This window comes from Phragmites australis, chromosome 24 (genome assembly GCF_958298935.1).
Source record: "Phragmites australis chromosome 24, lpPhrAust1.1, whole genome shotgun sequence".
Classification (NCBI taxonomy): domain Eukaryota; kingdom Viridiplantae; phylum Streptophyta; class Magnoliopsida; order Poales; family Poaceae; genus Phragmites; species Phragmites australis.
Genome location: NC_084944.1, coordinates 5,242,590 through 5,263,065, shown reverse-complemented (window position 1 = coordinate 5,263,065; position 20,476 = coordinate 5,242,590). Strand labels below are relative to the sequence as shown.

Sequence of the window (20,476 nt, the reverse complement as noted above, 5' to 3'; positions counted from 1 at the left end):
ACACAGCTCTGACCTTGAAAAGGCCTTTGAAAATGAGCGGCGTGCATCAACAAATAGCAAAGCTGTTTACGTGAAGGTTAAGGCTTTCCTCTGAAGTTTTTCCTTGAGAAATCAAACCAGCAAATTTCGTTCTTCTTTGATGCAAGTGTCATTTGTAGTGCAACCCTACAAGACTACTGGAGGTACAAAAGGCAAATCTTAGAACAGAAGTTTTTCCTTGAGAAATCAAACCAGCAAATTTCGTTCTTCTTTGATGCAAGTGTCATTTGTAGTGCAGCCCTACAAGACTACTGGAGGTACAAAAGGCAAATCTTAGAACAAGAGCTTGTCAAGACTCATTTGGTTAGGATCATTATGATGGTACCTGTCCACTTGAATTCAATTCGCATACTCAACACGGGTGCTATATTTGTAAAATAGTTATATATATTTTTAACATCTTGATATCCAGCTATAAGAAATCGTCTAAATTGTGTTCTAATTAATTATTATGATGATTATTTACACAATCACAATCATAATAATTAATCAGAATATAATCATAATAGTCCCTACAAGTATTTTATACTTAAGATTGAAATATAATTCTTTACAATATGATTTATCACATCAAGGTATAATAAAGAATTAGTAATGAAATTATATTACAAGTCTTTAAGTTATTATACATTTATATCTATTTATATAAATGTATGCTAGAAGGATAAAAGCATAACTTAAACTCCTAGCCGCTTAGAGACACTATGCAACGAAATATAAAGTCTAGTACAATAAAAAAAAATAGGTAGAACTTTTTGCCTAGAGGCACCACCCAAAATGATATCGTCCGAGTAGATGTCACTACTCTCGCCTGTTGCTAACATTGGCAGACGTGAAGTAACCAAAAACTACCTCTTTCTTGCCTGCAAAACTCGTCAAAGCGATATGGGTACGAAGGTACTCGCAAAGCTAAATCCATAATAGTACATATAATAACATGACTTCAAGGATAATATATCTGGATGATTTAGCAAGAAATCTGCTATAAAGTTAAGTGAATTTGTATGCAAAATCAAAATTCAACTCAAGTGTGTAAGCAGCTACACATAACTACTTATACCCTTTTAATCTAAGATCAACAATATAAACATATATGTAATTTGAAACATCTCAACTCATTATCAACCATCACAACTACTTCCTAACATACCATAACATCATTCTATATCGGACGATTGATGCAAATGAACAGAAACATGCTCATGACCGAGAGCGTGTTAATTCGAATTGATCTTACACTCTACAGGGGTACTTTTTTACCCACACAACATGAGATCACCCTCCATATAACCCATCGGTTGCAAGCGATGATTCACGTGACAATATTTTCAAAATAAGTCATAACCGTTTGAATATGCACCTATAAGTGTGGATGTCATCTAGAACTACTACCTAAGTAAACTAGATACTTCTACAAGCTCACAATAGCATAGACCCGCACGCCAAAAGGTCACAGCAATATAAGGTACTCGACTCATCCATCTCATATACGGATATGTGGTAGTACAAACAAGTACTAAAGCCAACTGCAACAATAGTCGGTGCTTAACCGATACAAACGGTCTATAAATTCGAGTTCATCTCCCGACCTACTTCTAGCACCACCCATATCTCATCTCATTCTCACATCTCATCATCAACATTATCCTTATGATCAATAATTAAGCCTATAGCTGGCGAACGATGGTCGAAACACCGCTCGACTTCTACCGAGGACCTGTGCATTTCTAAGCATCTCAGATAATTTTTAATTTAGACAATGGCATGTTATACCCAGGTTACAAGGATAGAGATCATTAGTAAAACAAGATAGAAGTAATGCATCAATATAGGTTCTACCCATGAAACCTAACACAGACTCGCTAAACATGTACAACATACACAGTTCGATAACTTATCAATTTAGACTCCACATGATCTAAATTATAAGGCAAAAAATACTTAGATACTTGCTTGGTGCTCAGCTTCACAATAAACAACAATAAACTCCAAATCGCACTCGATCATGCCCGCATCACACTTTGATCTTTCATTCTCTAAAGAAGAGGGTATGCAATACGATGATCATAAATGAGGTGCAATGAGGTATGCTTCAATAATCATCTGAATTGAAGCGCGAAAGCTTATAGTATAAATGATGTACTTAAGATATGTTCAAAATGAACCTTAATTAAGCTAGCTATCAAGATTAAATAAACTTCAACCATTTAGACAATACTTTCATACCAAAGTTTATTTTTATTAGATATCACTGATCATAAAATGAATTTTTCAAGTGGTTTCATAATTTTAGAACATTGCATTAATTAACTATGATTTAATTAAGCTAAAACATAATTAATTAATTAATTAATTATCAAAATGTATTTCTTGAGTTCCAATATTTTTAACAAGTATTTCATACTGATACAAAGCTAATGCAACTGGTCTCATGATTTTGGAGTTCGTATGAATTAACTATAAAATATATAAGTTATCAACAAAGTAAATAAATAAAGTAAAAAGTCTGATAAACAGTAAATTCGGAGGGTTTTGACCGAAAGTTTTGGATGACCTTTCTCTATTCTGGTCATCGTGACAATTCGGAAGTTCCGAATTGAACTGGTAAGCATGAGTTTACAACGATTTCTTTATCGATTCAACTTGTATGTTAAAACTCATCTCACATGAGCTTGTGTTGACATTAAAGCATGGATTCTAGACTTAATTTACCAACTCCATAAGTACAATTTACTAGCTCTTGCTCACCCAAACATTCCTCTACGAGCTCCAAAGCAACATGAAAGAAGTGGTACTTTGCAACTACTCGATCACAACCCAAAAACTCGAACTTAATCAAATCAATCCGTGCATTCTCACCATGAGGATACTAAAAGACTTAGCTAAGGTCCTTGTTGAAGCCGGTGACCATCGGTTGAGGAAGAGAAATAGAAGAAAAAGCTTGGGAAAGAGAGGCCAAGCTACTGCTCCATAAGCTTCAACCAAAAGAATTTGGGGAGATGAAGAATAGCTCGAATCCTTTATGTATGCATAAAAAGATTAGATGAATGAGAAGCTTAGAAGCTAGAGAACGCAATGATACCCTATGTATACTTTGATTTTTGCTTATTGAGGGAGGATTTAGCGAAGAAATGGAGATAGTTTGGAGGAAGAGTTGTTGCAGCTCTTGGCTGGTTCGGTTGGGAGTGAGAACGTGAGAGTGAGAGAGAGTGGGTGAGGGAGAAGGTGCTGCTGCAGCTGAAAGAAAATGAGAGGTGGTGGGACTAACTCAGCTCATGTGGATCCATGTGTAAGTGCCTCAAAGTCTATTATAGCTACTATTTCTTTTTCTTCTCCCCTTATTTTGTTTCTCTATTTTTTCTTGATCTAAACCGAGGTGCTCTAGTGCTAAATTTTTTTAAGAATTTTTATGCAGCGATTACAATACGAGATAAACTCATTTTAATTGAATTTACACACAAAGTCTAAACGGAACTTAAACTAAAAGAAAACTCCACGATCGGATATTCACGTAACTCTTAGCAAATGCTAAGCCACCATTAAATTAACATGCACTCAATAATTAAATATAATACCCATAATATTTATGATGTATGCTTATACTTAATGATATTTATCGGATTTGATATGCGACAACAGACCAACCGGAATTGATCGATGTGCTAACAAAGACCAGAGTTTCCGAACAAAAGTTAATTCGGGGAAAAAAATATGAAAACTAGCACTACACCCACGAGGCAGGGACACGCTCCTTTAACATCGCATTAGAAAATTTGTTGTGTTGTCCAATACTACTACTCTAGCTAGGCGTTCCTCGGAATTTTTGCGTTTTGAATACGTGTTCTACACACACACTATATTATTACGCTCTTGTGATTGTTCCTAACTACGCGACTGCAATATTGGTTAATTTTTTCAGTAATTCTTCATAAGGGTAAGAACAATACTAAATACTTATGGTTAGATGTCTAAGAAAAAAGAGAGTGTTAAGTGTCTCCATAAAAATGTAATTTCTAACCCAAACAAAAGACTACATGTTTTAAATATGATTAACTACCTTATTAGTACTTGTGCTAATGCTGTTAAAAAACCTGATTTTTTTTCTTAAACACATCCTCCAAGCATCCTATTATAATAAGCAACAAGTGGTAGCGGTAATCTACAACTTTTTCATGACATCTGGATAATTGCACAAACCTTATGATCCTCTATCAAGGTCATTTAAATGACACTGGCCTGCTCACTGTTAAAAAAGAAATGCCCAGTGGGCGAATATGAAATGGTTATAGCTTGCGTGCCTCATCATTAGGGAATCTCAAAGCTAAACAACTTGTTACCTTAACAACTGGTTCTTAAAATATTACTGCAGCCATGCTACGCCGCAGAACTGCAACACACGACGTATGTGGGACCAATAGGCCCACTTGTAGGTCAAACAGGCTGACAAATCTCATTCCATGGTGCGTGGCCTTTTCTATTCTTTTAAACTGTACTATACTACTCCTAAGAGGACAACTCCAATAGTTATAAACAGTGCTAGCTTTATTAATGTAGATATTGAAAGAAAAAAACTAGTGGAGCGCGGATAAGAGGTAGCTACTAACTTTTATTTTGCTGACATAGAGGGAAATATTAGACAGTTAGCTCTGGGTAGAGAAAAATTAAGAGATAATTTTAAATATTATAAGTATATAAAATTGAAAACAGTAGGATCTATATAAATTTTAAAAAATATGGTAAAAAAAAAAGAGATAACAGTTTGCTATAACAGTGGGAGATGACCGTATAGTCTCCAAATGTTGAAAATTCAAAAACGCATAATTCCAAGCAAACCTACCTATCTCTAGTTGTTTACTATATTGGCAGTAACTGGATTTTAAAATTCCAGTGGTTGTTGTCAGGAATTTTATACATCATACGCCAACTCTTCAGCTTCTACCACACGCTAACCTATTATATTATTATTTTAAAAAATATATTGTTTATTTTAAAGTCAAGAAATTACATATTAATTAAAAAAATATATAAACCACTTATTATTACGAACATCCAACGATATAGATTAAATCAAAGAATTCATATCAAATATGATTAATAAATAACTAAATTTAAAAATCAAAAAGTACATATTAAATACGATTAATAAATATCTAAATTTAGAATTAAAAATTATAGAAAAATAGCTATTCGTTTTACCTGCTTTGAGAAGTAAGGATCTAAATAAAGAGTCTAAATAAAATAAATTTAATAATAATTAAAATTGATATTAGAATTAAAAAATAAGGATACATATTAAATAGTATGGTCTTATAAAAAATTAAATTATTATAAAATTAAATATCTAAATAAAGAGTCAATGTAATATACAATTAATTAATAATTAAATTTAATAATAAAAATAATAATTTTAAAAAAATTATTAAGATAATAAATTAAAAAGTATTGTGTAGTTTAAGGTCGTCACTCAAACAGTCCAAACACAACACAAAGGTAAGATAAAACTATTATGATTTTGATTTTTGAATTGTTACTTAACAATCATGTCTCCCAGGTATGCGGATCGAACAAATATCCTAGGAATGATGGGAGCAGTAACCTGTGTAAATTGTCAGACACAATCAGGGTTCAGCTGAACCATCCTGTTATAGCGTGAGACTGAATGAGGATCAGTTTACTTGTGCCCGTGTGGCACTCCATTCTAGTGGGATCGAGTTAACGCGCAAAGCAGAGCGCACGTCGTCTTCATCCTCAGGCCGCAGCCGCCCTTGGTGCTCGAGGACCCAGCTGAAGACCGCACAACCATCAGGCGCGGCGGGCCCTGCCATCCCCACCCCCCCCCCCAAAAAAAACACCTAACCCCTGACCTTCTCCGGCGAAGCTTCGTCCTCCGCACCGGCTTGTTTAGGGTCTGTTTTAGGGACTGTTTGTTTCAGCACCGATGAAGTTTTAGGTCTGTTTGTTTTAATTGGGATTGTGAAAAACAGCTTATAGATTGTGGATTATAAGAAGCTAAATTATAATTGGATCGTAGATTATTATAATCTGATGGAATGTGGATTGTTGTATGGTTACGATCTGAGTGTTGGAGTGTAACAATTCAGCTTTTACGACTGATTATTTGTTTTAGCTTTTAAATTACGATCACAATTCAAATTTTTATTTCAGCATTTAAATTATAGTCACAATCTAATTTTTATAATCGAAAACAAACAGACCTGCATGAGAGGAGAGAGCGCCTGTCACCAGAGCAACAGATCGAGCACGCCAAACTTACGATGTCAGAACTTTTTTTTTTCCGGAGTCCAGATAACAGTTTTGGATGGATGCCAAAGTTTGGTTTCTAGTATCAAAATCTATTTCCCCTGATTCCAAGTACACTCCGTCCGTTTTTTCAGTAATTGATAATTTTGACTTCTGCATTCACACTTTGACTAACAATACGTTGTGAAGTATTCAGTGAAGCAAAATGGATATAGTATCATTAGATTTGCCACTAAAAGTACTTCATAATATACACTTTTAACTATTTGTTTTTGTATTTGTTAAAAATCAATGGTTAAAGCATAAACATCAAAATTAAAATGGTCAATTATTTAAAAACGAAGGTAGTAGGTCGTTTTGCACCTAGGACAGAGGTACAGACTGAGCACTGATCGAGCACGCACAATTACGTCGCGAGAAACTTTTCAGAGTTCTAGCGCTCCAAACACGTCTGTCTCAGACTATTCTGGGTGCACTGCAACTTTCAAGAATACGTCATGGGTGCTGTCCCACGAGCATGGGCGTTACTTGAACATGTACGGGGGTTTAATTTAAATTTGATTAAAATTTTAATTATCAATAATTTTTAAATATTTAATTTAAAAATAAAAAATTATACGTGTAGATTTATCTTAAAAATACTTTTATAATATTATTTTTTATTAGATATTATAGTTATATTTTAATAGAAAACTATGATTAAAAATGATCGTGAAAAATCAAAGACGATGAGTATTTATGACGTATCTATTCCGGCATCTTCCATGTGTGATTTCGCGTCACCCATGTGCCGGGTCAAGTCTTCTCATGGCCTCGAGCGGATGCAATCAAATCTAGTTAGTTTAATTAATCTAATTAGCGGCGGTCCAAGTGGTTAATGACTGACTATGCCGGAGAAAGGTAAATGATGACTCGGCAGCGTGATTAATACACTCGCTAGTTTAGGATATGCTTGATTTGTATCTAATTTTATCACGTTTGACCTTAGTCACGTCATAGATTAATAGGTAATTATTTAGTTAACTGTCGCAGGCAAATCATATTTTATTAGCCTTCTGACTTATACGTTATGTACTCATGGTTAAGAATTTATTTATTACCCTTTTTATTGCAAACCACATTTAACTAAAATTAGTCATGATAATGTTAGATATGAACTAAAAATACCACTAGTCTAGACGACCCGGGAAACAAGAAACAAACCTTAAAAAGAAAGCAAAGGGAGCCAAAAAGAGACGAGGTAGACGTCCAAGAGCACGGAAACCGTGTGCTACAAGGCAACGAGGCATGTCGAGCTGCCGATCTGCCAAGGCGCCAAGCCCATCGCCGGTTATTACACCTTTAAGTCGTAGCACATGCCCGTGTGGTGCAGAAAATTTGAGGGAGAACGACGGAGCTCGCTCGCCGAACACGTCGTCTGCAAACTGTTTCACTACAGTCACGCATGCATGCATGCGCGCGACGCAAACGCTCTCGATCCAACGCTCGAATTCCCTCCTCCTCCTCCTCCTCGTCGATCGGTTGGTTGGCGGGTCGGCGATGGTGCAAAGAGGGCCGCCATGCCCTGCTGAGCGCGCACGGCATCTTTATTGTCTTGGTCCTAACTGGGGTGTGTCGACATCACAAAACCTAACTAAGCTTTTTCTTAATTACAAGTGAGTCGGATGCGTACATGCACATCACATTTACACTTATTTGGGCACGTCTAAATAAAATTAAAGATATAATCTCATATAACATAGTTATATATTTTAATCACTAAATGTACCGACGTATATTGCACTATTTCTCTCAAAAATTAATAAAAAAATATAATGATCCATATCGAGTTTAGAGCTCAAACTCAAATGAACACGTTCTACTCAGAACCCTGACCAACTGAGCTATGCTTATTTTCCGAAATGTTACAAACCTTAGGTTCCATTTGGTAACAGATTTTTTGGGAACCGGATCTTTTTTTCCTCACCTATGAGATTTCTACGAAATATACCTCTACGAAACTTCTGCGTAATTGTCTTTACTCGTCGTCAAAGTCGCGTCAACTTGGTTCCCGCGATCGTCGCCATCACGCTAAGTGAATTGGGTACTCAAGAAAAATTGGAGGTGACGAAGCGAACAACTTATTTGCTAGTTGCTACCCCAAATGCACCCTTCCTGACACCAAAATGGCTGGGAAATTCTTCATTGCCAATCCATGTCGTCAGATGAGACGAGTCTGAGCACCTCCTCAACCTTCACCACCTCTTCCCCTCGAACAGAGACATCCACAAGAGATCCAGCACGTGCCTGTGACGTCTCTGTCCCCCCCCCCCCCCCCCCGAAATCCGATTTTTTTGATAATATTATTTTATTAGGAAAAATACAAAAATATTATGCAACAGTAGAAAGTTAGAGAAATATGTGTAAATCGGAACTCTAATTAACTATCGGTAATTAGAGTGTTGATTAATCTCTTGTGAGCAACAAATAGTCTATCCGTAGTTGTATAGTTGATGTTTAATTCTCTTTGATATGTCTTGTGTCGCGCGGATGATATTTAAAAAAAAAATTCTAATTTTTTATATGATCTTGTATAGAGATAATTTTTATGTAAAAATTACACATATCAATTGGATTCACTTTTTCATTTGAATTTGTTTAGATAAAAAAAATAGCTAAAAATATAAGATATGAAATTTCAGTACATATCAACAATTGGCATGCCGATATAAGTTCGTCTCATCTCTATGTGTGTGCTAAATAGAATGTCGGCACTCTAATTACCGATAACACTCTAGTCGGTAATTAGAGTGCCGACTAACACCTATTTTAGCAACTTTTCCATTTTAAATATTAACTCCATTTCAGTTTAATTGTCACTATCTTTACTGTAGTAAATTTGACCGTAATAATATTATTTCAAAAAATAAAATTCCGAGGCAGGTAGGTAGAGCCGTGGAGGAAGAACACAACACATAAATAATCACCTGCATTTTATCTCCTTGTTTCATCGTTTCCTTCTCTCCCTGTCTCTATCTGCTCTGCACAACCAGAGGAGAGAGAGAGCGCAGAGCAAATCCCAACCACCTGTCGAGCCAGCGGAAGTAACAGCTCATCCATCAGCCGTGAAACAACGAAAAGAAATACCGGGGGCCCACCGACGGGCGGGACCCACGCGGCCAGACCTCGCTCCTCCTACTCCCCCCGTCTCTCTCTCCTGTCCACCGTGCCTGCGCCCAGTTCAATTCGACTGCGAGCGCAGGAGCGAGGTGCCCCGAGCACACAAGTCACAAGCCACCCCACGCCGAGGCGAGGCGAGGCGAGGTGGAGGGGCGTTGCTTGCAGCCAGAGGTGGAGGAGGGGTGGCGGAGGCGAATGGGCGGCGGGGCGGAGGTGGCGGCGGTGGAGGACGGGGCGGGGTCGCCTGCGGCGGCGGAGGGGGCGCCTGCGGCGGCGAGCAGCGAGGAGGGGATGCGGATGGAGGGGTGGCTGTACCTGATCCGATCCAACCGCCTCGGGCTACAGTACTCACGCAAGCGCTACTTCGTGCTCGAGGACGCCGCGCTCCGCTGCTTCAAGTCCGCGCCATCCTCCAATCGCGAGGTAACGCCTCGTTCCGGCGCGTACCCCTTCTTCGCGGGCGAATTCGGTGGTCTTTGGGGGGCATTTTCGTGGGGATCCTAGAGCATCTGTTCCCTTTTGTTAATGCATGACTCGATCGGTTCTGACGCTTACCATCCCCTCATGGTGATCTGTTCTGGTGCTAGAACTGGAATCGGGATGCTAGTACAGACGAGAAGTTGATTTGGGGGTTAGTTTCTGTTCGTTACGCGGCCGTTTGGTTGAGATGAGTTCACGTGGATTATTCACGCGGAACTCCCATCATCATTACTTGTTTTTCTTTGCATGCGTGGTGCTGTTTGTTCCTCTGCTTGGATTTTACTCCTCGCTAGGATTAAGGAAGCGCTAAAAGTGGCAGGAGCCAATTCGATGCCCTTATCGGCACGGCATTAGAAGTTTAAAACAGTGCCACCATATCAGTTTGGCCTGTTTGTACGCCAAGTTTGCTTCAAGGCCATTTTACGGAATGGGACAGTGGTTGCTGAGACAGCAAGTGTTGTGTTCCCTTACGCTACGGATTAGGATTTTGGAGCAAATGTGCTGTTCAATTATCAGTATTCTGGGATTAGGGGAATTGTTGCGTCGAATCAAACAGCTGGTCCTTAACATTTGAAGTTGAAAGGTGGCATTCAGTGAACTCTACATTGGGTGAACTGTTGGGTGGCTTCCATATAGGGACTAGAAATGCTGTCCCTTCTCAAGGATATGGCACCTTCCCTACCTTTTTGGCTCTCTGCATATGCAGTTGCTGCGTCCTGCATTGATCATCAGTTTGTTACTCTTATGACCAATATTTAGGGCCACTGGGAAGAGGAAAGCAGATAATTGCCGCATGTTAGCTAAGCAATATAAACTCGATTACTGGAATGAAATGGTGATTGTATATGTGCTACTCTGATCTTACTTGCAAACCGGAAAAAAATCAAATTATGATCTGCTACCACGCCTACCTTCAATTCTTGCAGGCAACTTTGGTGCCTCCACTTCTATGTTCTTTTGAAACATGACACCATGCTTTTTGCTTCCTTTTTTCCCTTTTGGGTACAGGATCCTGTTAGAAGTGCAATACTTGACTCTTGTATACGTGTGACAGACAATGGGAGAGAAAGCATAAATAGGAGTGTAAGACCTATGTTCTTTTTATTATTTTATTTTACTTAAGGTTTATGCAAACAATATCTCAAGCATCTTCCTCATCATTTTGTCGACAGGATTTTTACATATTCACACTTTATAATGCTTCCAATCATTATGATCAACTTAAGGTAAAGAGTAGTGTTCAACTCCTTTAATTGGACAGCTAAAGTTCTTCTGCTTGTTTTGTGATAGTAAGATTTCCTTTTTGTCTCTGTTGACCAATTTTTTCCAGTTGGGTGCGAGAAGTTCAGAAGAAGCAGCTAGGTGGATCAGGTGCTTAATGGAGTCTGCCTTAAAGGTTGGTGTTTTGCTTATTTTATTGTTCCACTTTGCTATCATTATGTTCAATAAAGCACTCACGTGTTTTCCGTACTGTGAACAGACCCCAAGAAAAGATGAGCACATTGTTGCTTGTTCACATAGAAGATGGCAGGCTTTCAGGTAGTTGCTGATCAAACTTTGTTTTGTCATTTATTTAGCATATGAACTAGGAGCAGTGTTTTAAAAAGCGCTAGGCACTAGTCGAGCTCCGGGCTACGCTGCCGATGTTTTGTAACAGTGACTGGAAGTAATGTTCATATAGTTAAGTTAGTTCTGTTATGTTACTTCAGCTTGATCAGTTTGTTTTCTCAGTTTGTTGTATTTTGCAATGCAAAACTTTATGCAGATTAAAGTAGTAAAGGATGTTATCGGATAGTTGAGATATCAATATCATACATTGATATATTGGTCTTAGGAGTCAGGATTATCTATAATGTAATCCCTGTTTTGTGCACGTTAGAAATTCTTGTTAATGCCTGAAAGCAACCATAGATACGGTGAATTGCCATGCTGTCCCTTTCTGTGTAATTTAGGAAAATCTTGTTAGTGCCGAAGAGAAATCATTATTAGGGTGGCACAAAATGCCATGAGATATTTTAGTTTAAACTGAAATTAGAAAAATATGTTTATGCTGATTAAAAGGGATGCAACACAGACCTATGCTTTTGATTGTGCTTGATTTTCTTCATGTAAAACCCTGGTTCAATTGGAGTGGCCCGTGTGGCTCAAGTGGAGTAGTGGTGGTGGGTTATAGTCTCACACTCAAATTCTAAAGTAAGTAGCAGTTTCATATAATGTCGCATGGGCCACACATAGTAACTTTAGACTATTCCTTTAGTGTGAAGTGAGGGCGAGAGCCCAAATGAGGTGCTACGTGTGTGTAGCTTGTCCCACCTGGGGGGTGGACGTTAAGTGAATTTTGACCTTGGGATGTTTTAAATGCTACAAGTCTACCGGAGAATCAACATTGTTGCATGCGTGGGTACCCATGCCATGCAGGTAGCAGCAAGGTGGTTCTGGACTCTTGCCTACGCATATATATTACCGACTTACCGAGGGAAACATCACTTTAAGGGCATTGCGTGTAACACCCTGGTCCAATTGGAGTGTCCCGTGTGACTCTAGTTGAGTAGCGGAGGTGTAGTGCTACATCGGAATTCTATCTAACACAGTACTTCCTCCTGTCACAAGAAATGTGACGTTTTGGGTTGTATGTAGTCGACCAGTCAAAACTTTGATCATCAATTACTTTTATTATATTGAGTCTGAATATTTGAAAATGTTTTGAGTAGATTTTCTTCAAAAACTACTTTCATAGTATTATAGTTTTTGCTACGTTCATAACTATATTAGCGTAGGAACTACTAGTCACAGTTGCATTGTGAATACCATGTCGATGCCCAAAACAGCACTTTTTGTGACTGGAGTGAGTACTCAGGATTTGGTTGAAGTGAGGACAAAAGCTCAATTGAGTTGCTACACATGCATAACCGGTCTCGTGTGAGGGTTGAATGTTACATGAAAACATGTCTTGATCTGACTGAGTTTGACCCGCAGGCTGCTAGCCATTGCAGTTATTTGCTCCATGCTCTGCTGTAAAAAAGAGAGTAGAAACGCCATTGTAATGAACTAACTGTATTCGTATTTATATAATAGTATTTGTATTTGCTCTATTGTCTAATTGGCTACTACATCGTTGCAGGTTAAGCCGCCGCAGTAGCTGCATGCACTCAATAGGTAACTTATATGTTTATATAGTTTTCAGTGGTATGAGTAATTATAGTGAATTAGTTAGCTTTTGACTATGTTTATAGAAGTAACATATCTCTTTGTGCTCTTTAGTGCTACGCCATTCTTATTTTCTCTTTGGTGTGAAATGTTATCAGATTGGACTTTATTTTCATCCGCTCATAATGATCCAATGGCATCTGATGTTATTGCACCTTCTCCATGGACAATATTTGGCTGTAAAAATGGTAATATTAAAATGCCTTCCTTTCTCATCAATGAAAGTTCAGCTAAAAATCTGTTTTCCTTGCATCTAGGGTTACGCTTGTTTACTGAGGCAAATGACGGTGGTTTTCATGGAAAGGTATTTCTTGTTCTCAAAAATGCATTGTGCATGAGTGTGGATGGACAAATTCACAATGGCTTTGCCTATCTCAGTATTGGGATGATCATCCGGCTATAATGGCAGTTGGTGTTGTTGAAGCGAATTCTGAGGCTGTCTTCCAGACTCTAATGTCCCTTGGCCAATCAAGATCAGAGTAAGACAAATGTTCCCACTTTCAAACTGTTTATTTTATATAAACTGTTTGCAGTACATTTTGTTGCAAATGCATTACAGCATTAGCATCCCAGAGTAGGGAAACATATAAACTCTCTCTGAGCATGTGTGGGTATTCACGTGATCGAAATAATGGGAGCCCAAAGTTGCATGATTTTCTGCGTACAGGAAACATGAAGACCCAACTGTGTATCACGTTGACTGTTGGATGTACACAATAGTTAAGCAGTAGCAGCATAACATGCAAAGCTGAAAAGATGAGGTGGCAGGGTGAGCAGGAGGGGGTTGACTCCACTGGAAACATATTTTAGTCCATTTGTCTTGTGAAAGAAAGAAACTTTTACCCATTCAACATCAAGCTCGTTTAATATAACTATCTATCCATAGAAGTTCAGTATTTAATTAAATTCTAGTTTTCATTTTTCAAAAGTCCTGATGACACCCTGTCCTATATCACCTCACGGTTGCACATTCTTCCTGATTCATCGAGTATTAAAGTCTGTACAACACAGATAATACACCCATAAAAGTATAAAACACAGAACCTCAAAGTTAACCTTCTGCCATGTTCCACTTCCAATCATCCAAAGAAGCTGGAGGAAAGGAAGCCCTAAGCCAGCCTTCTCCGTTCTCCCTTGCCTCCACCAGTTGGCCTCTCTTATCTGGCTCTTGCTCCTCTTGTTCCATGCTTGCCTCTGCTGCCACCCGGTAGGCAAAATTGAGGTGGATTTGGCCTGTGGCAAGCGCGGCATGAAAGGGCTTGGGACCATGGTGGCTGCTGACCTGGTCTCATCTGCTTCCAGCTACAAGTTGTTGCCTTGAACTGGTAGCAACCACCTAGGCCGGTTTTTAAAACACCGTCCTTTTGAGGGTTGAGACCCTAGAGGCCTAGACCACTCTTGACATGCTATAGGAAGAGTAGATGTTTGTCCTCCAAAAAATGTCGATATGAGTTTTATGAGACAATTACCCTATGTGGCCTCCATTTCCAGTGGCAGCACGAGCGTTGCAAGTGGTGAGCATCCTGGGAACAACTTTGGATATTAGCAGCGTTATCTTTGAATTGCTTTTGTGTATTACGCAGTGACCACAATACTGCTTCTTCTTGACACCAACTGGTTAGTTACCGTCTTTCGGAATATTGGAATAAAAAATCCCAGTGAATAGCAAGTAAAAAATCTTGGACTTATTTTTTTGTCCTTCCAAATAATCTTATTGTACTTCCTCTTGTCTAAATTACTTTTTTTCTCCCAAGAACGAATTACTTGTAGCTTTAGGTCATGCACATAGAACAAGAGGAGAGTTAATACCTTGCTTTTCTCATAGTTTGCCCCTAATGATTATTCACCCATCTCTATAAAAGCACTACCAACAATCAAGCAATAGGTGGCTAAAACAACTTCCTAAAATTGCATCTGTTCTAGACCTGAGCTTATTGGCGTCAAACTCAAACTTGGCCTTAACAATTCATGTGTACTCCCTAAAGTAGGGAAGCTTTTCAAGAACAACATTATGTAATGTTTTTTAGGATTTCAAATTCGTTTAGTGGATCACCACTCCTACGAATTCTCCTGATAATAAATTCAGACTACATGGCATTGATATGCATATGCATGTGACTGAGTTATATGTGTTTCTTTTTCCACTATTCAACTGTTTTGATCCTTTTTTAGGTGGGACTTCTGTTTGCGGGAAGGAAGGGTAGTCGAGCATCTAGATGGCCATACAGACATAATCCACAAGAAGTTGAGAGGCGACTGGTTACCATGGTCTGTTGCTGGATCAATTATCCTGCTTTTTTACATACATGCTTCGTTAAGTTGAATAACATTGTATTTAGTTTTCAGGGGAATGAGAAAAAGAGATCTATTACTTAGACGATATTGGAGGCGAGAAGATGATGGAACTTACGGTACTATTGTTTGACAGAAAATGGTAAATATTCTACTTGCAATGATCTAGATCTGACACTTCTCTTGAATTTCCAGTTATTCTATACCACTCTGTTTTCCACTACAAATGTCGACCTGAGAGAGGATACATCCGTGCATGTCTTAAAAGTAATGTATGCTTTACTTTTCAATTGAATCTCCACGAGAACTAAACTAGCTATTGTCTTCATTTATACTGAATTATATGTGCCTTTTTTAATATTTAGGTGGAGGATATGTAATATCACCAGTCAATCAAGGAAGACAATCAGTTGTGAAACACATGCTTGCCATAGATTGGAAATTCTGGAAGTCTTATCTGTTTACCTCATCCGCCAAATATATCACTATACGTATGCTAGGCAGAATAGCAGGCATGTCTTGGATTAAATCAATAGATGTTGCCTGATGTGATTGTGAAACCTCTCTTTTTTTGCAAATTTCAGTAATGCTCTGTTCGAACTTACATTTTTACAGCACTTCGAGAATTCTTCCGAGCAAAAAATGGAAATTGCGCTTGCATGGAGTTCTCATCAGGTGACTTGATCAGGGACATGGGACTGTCACAAGGTGAAAATGAGCGAATAAATTTAGAAATGCAGCCAGCAAATGAGAACAGAAGGCTTGAGGGTCCTACTGAAGGATCACAGGGTGGTTCTAACAGGCATTTAAGCAGTGCTGGTTCCTTCGTTCAACTTAACGATGCAGCAGATGAGTTCTTTGATGTCCCAGATGAATCAGAATATGATCAGAGAGAAGTTATGTTTCCTTCTGATGAGAGCACACATGCTGTGGTGAGTTAATTGTGTGTTTGCATGAAGCATGATAGAAGATTGTTAAGCAACTAACTTACTACTGTTCTTATTGATAAAGTCAGTTCTGTTGCATCACATCTTCTGAAGTACTATCTTTTGGTCACAGTATGGATGTATGGTTGTGTGGTTGTTTATATCAGCATGCTTACCTCTTGGCTTTTTAACTCTTGAAAAATCCCTTGTGCATTCAAATGTAGAGTCTCTACAATAACCTTGAGTAGCGAGGAAAACAAAATATCCATTCTTGTTTCAAATATTCAGCTTGAGTGTACTTGCAGCTGTCTTAGCAAATACTATAGCTCCTACATTTTCAAGAATAAAAATAAATATTGAACATATCAAATGTGTCCATCCTTGAAAAGTTGGAACGTTTTATGTCAGAACAGCAACTTAATTACAAAGAATGGCATGATGTTGACATAATCCGGTGAACCAGGCCATCTGAACTCCTTACTAATTTTATATCTCATATGATCATATATAATGTTTTGGCGTATCTTTTGCAGGACCAATGGCATGCTAAATTGTCCACTGCTGCTGTTTTTGTAAAAAGGTTGCATGATCTTGCAGGTGTGTTACAGTTAGTGTCCGATTTTCAGCATTTTTTTTTTTGGTTCTAACTTTGGTCTTCTCTTTCCTCCTTTGCCTCTATTCTAGTCCAAAAAAGAGGATACATTGACCTACAGGGAGCTGCGGATGCTGATAATGGGCCATGTTGCTATGGATATACTCTTCCTAAAGATTCGAGTTGTACAGTGCCTTCTACTTGGGCAATGACAGATCCTACAACGTTCTTAATCCGGGGAGAGACATATTTGCATGATCGTCAAAAGGTATCTTAGATATATTGCAAAGATCAAATCCTGAAGAAAAAAAATTCGAATTCAAAGTTTAGCTTGAATGTGTTAAGTTACCATAATGATGCAGTTACAACTTACCTGTAACTTTGACAGATCAAGGCAAATAGTACCCTGATGCAAATGGTAGGTGCTGATTGGATAAAGTCTGATAAGCGTGAGGATGATCTAGCTGGTCGCCCTGGAGGACTAGTCCAGGTATCTTATGCTAAAGCCAGTATTCAGTTTCAACGGCAAAAGGAACAAAGAAATTTACCAATAGCTTTTATTGTAGAGATGTGCAGCACAAGGGGGCACCAAATTCTTCTTCATTGTAAACATACAGGTCAGATATTGTTTGGGTTTATACATGGGTTGATTTTGTCATATGCGTACAACAAAATAAATCTTTACTTTTAACATGATGGATACAGGTTCCTGGTTCAACCACATACAGCTTAGCTTTGTATTATATGATGGATACACAATTAGAAAAGGTCCCTCTACTTGAAAGATTTGTAAATGGAGATGACGCATTCAGAAATTCAAGGTTCAAACTCATCCCTTACATCTCAAAGGTACCTATTTTTGCACTATGAGCCTTATTTGATTCGTTTTGAACTTTACTCAATAAAATGTTGATGTATTTCGTTTGGAATGTGTGTCCATTTAGGGATCTTGGATCGTTAAGCAGAGTGTGGGCAAGAAAGCTTGCTTGGTTGGACAGGCACTAGAAATCAATTATTTCCGGGGGAGCAACTATTTGGAGGTAAGCTCTCAGCATGTGATTATGTGCTTCTTTTGTTGCATTCTATGATCTATCATCCAAATACAGCATTATTCATGTTTTGCATTCTTACTGGATTCAAGAGCAGTTTATTTGAAGCATTATGATTATATTTCTCCTGGGATGGTACAGTGGCAAAATAATGACTGCTTTAATTTCTGTTACCACTATTTTGTCTTTAATTGCTTTGATATTCTTTCATGTTTTATCTGAGAAGCAGTATGGGACTGAACTTTTACTCAAGCTAGTTGTTAGTTTCGTTTACAACAATCCACGATGAGCATAACAAACATTCAAGCGGTTCCTTGTAACTTGTTACATATTGGTCGGATTTAGATTTGCTTTTCTGACAGTATGGCATGTGACTGCATAAATATATGTTTCCTGAGATTCCAACTCTAAACATCTTTGCCTGTAATTTTTCAGCTTGGAGTTGATATAGGCTCATCAACAGTAGCACGAGGTGTAGTGAGCCTTGTGCTTGGCTACTTGAATAATCTTGTGATTGAAATGGCCTTCTTGGTACAGGTAATCGACGTACATCTAACTAATTCACAACACCTGTTCGTATTAATCTGCTTGACCATATATCCGTAGAGACCACAGAAGACTTATTGCTTCTTTCTAACTACCACGTTCATGCCTGGTTTGCCTCATTCAGGGCAATACACATGAAGAGCTCCCGGAGTTCCTCCTAGGCACTTGCCGACTGAATTATCTGGACGCCTCCAAGGCAGTGTCGATAGACGAATGCTAAAGGCGTCAGATTGACCTGATTCTTTTTGAAGCCAGTACAGCACAAACCAAAAGCTTCAAAGCCATTCCTTGCTGCCGACACAGTCAGCGAATCCCAGAGCTCCTTGCATTGCCCCCGCAAAAGTGGGGTATCCACTGCAGCATTGTACATTCTCTTCTTGCCGACCGCTCAGGTATTGCGTTGTAATGATGATAGCAATCCATGATGAAATCCTTCCATTCTTTGGCATCTTATCACCAGGGTTCACAAATTAGATACACTCCCAAAAACTGTCCGTAGTCGGTAACCGTATAGTAACTTGGTAGAAACCAGTCTAATTTTTGAATTTGAGTTTGATCGGTAACCGCTCAGTTTCTAAATACAGTGTGAACCGAATTGGTCAGTAACCGTGATAACCGAGCGATTACCATCGCATTTTAGAACCTTCTCACCACCACGAGAAAGGAGAAACGAAGACAGAAAGTGTATTCTAATCCTGATACCGTGTCGTCCCTTGTGACCTGAGTGAGATCAGATCAGATCCTCAGATCTGACAACGAAGCAAACCGTTAACTAGCCATCGACCAAGTGGGCAATGGCTGGAATGATTATATTTGAGGACTTGGGAGGTTCATCCCACATTCCTCAGGAACTGAAAGGGACCTGACCTCCAGCCAAAGTTACAGCGATCATGGGCACTCCTGCTCCTGTTTTCAGATCCCTTGAACTGGAAGCATCAACAAGCAGAAGTGGAGTTGGCATCTCTTGTCTTGGGCCATCGCTCCTCCGGAAGGACAGCAGGATAAAACGACGGTCCCATCGTCGCTGCGACATCGTGGTCAAGATCACTGTGTTCTGCTAGTGGTAGCGCCAGCTTTTCTGGCCTGGCCACGTAGGATGTACCATGTCCGTTGTCCGTCACGCTTGTAGCCGCCGACGTGACAGCTGAACCGCCTAGCTTTTGATGAGCCCGCCGCACTTTTGAGCGGACCATTTTCGGTAGGGTATGTTTAGTCGCTAGCCATATCTTCGACGCCACATATTTCTAAATATATGTTTAGTTTAATGTTATAATTTAGCTTACTAAACTTTTGTAATCATTTGCACTGTTGTAGACTCATTTTTAAACTTTATTGTAAGTAGCCACGCTTTGCTTAAAGTTTGGTGTGACAAAATTAGACGTAAACTAAACATGTCCTAAGGTAAAAGCGAGGTGTGCGAGTGCGGCGTGGATGGTAGCACTAGACAGGATCCTTGTTTGCCATTGACTTTGAACGGGTCCCCACGGCGGCGGTCGGGTCGGTCGCGCGATGCACGGGCGGATGCCGACCCGGGCGCCCGGCCCCCTTCACGTGCGCGCGGTTTAGCGCAACGCAAGCGAAGCGAGGCGGGATGATCGCGCCGGCCGATCGGGAACGGCGACGCACGCCTGGGCGCGGCGTTTTTAGGGCGGTCAGAGTGGCTCCACGTTGTCATGGCGCGGCGGATCTGTGTCGTTCACGGCATCGAGCGGCTGGCTGGTTCTAGGATGCGAAAGTTGGTACAAGTAGCCAACACCTCCGCAGGTTGACTGACATATATGCCTTGCAAGCACATAAATATGTTGAGATTTGTCTAACAATTTGCGATGACATATTTGTTGAGATGGCACATTTGAATTATTTATAGGTTATTTCAATTGTTGAGTTTTTTAAACAAAGAAGAGAGAAATATTGGTTGCGTTAAC

General features: G+C 39.2%; 1 protein-coding gene across 1 annotated transcript; it reads left to right on the top strand.

Moving 5' to 3' along the window:
* The first annotated feature begins 9,614 nt into the window (after positions 1-9,614).
* Positions 9,615-19,024, top strand: LOC133907369 (protein ENHANCED DISEASE RESISTANCE 2-like). The gene is made up of 22 exons (XM_062349394.1): positions 9,615-9,882; positions 10,948-11,022; positions 11,112-11,165; positions 11,270-11,335; positions 11,420-11,478; positions 13,061-13,095; positions 13,245-13,334; positions 13,404-13,450; positions 13,525-13,625; positions 15,319-15,414; positions 15,493-15,557; positions 15,634-15,705; positions 15,804-15,950; positions 16,054-16,370; positions 16,898-16,961; positions 17,049-17,224; positions 17,345-17,446; positions 17,523-17,573; positions 17,662-17,805; positions 17,901-17,996; positions 18,441-18,542; positions 18,676-19,024. Exons 1-22 carry the CDS (start codon positions 9,655-9,657, stop codon positions 18,769-18,771), a joined length of 2,283 nt encoding a protein of 760 aa, XP_062205378.1. The 5' UTR covers positions 9,615-9,654; the 3' UTR covers positions 18,772-19,024.
* Positions 19,025-20,476: the final 1,452 nt, after the last annotated feature.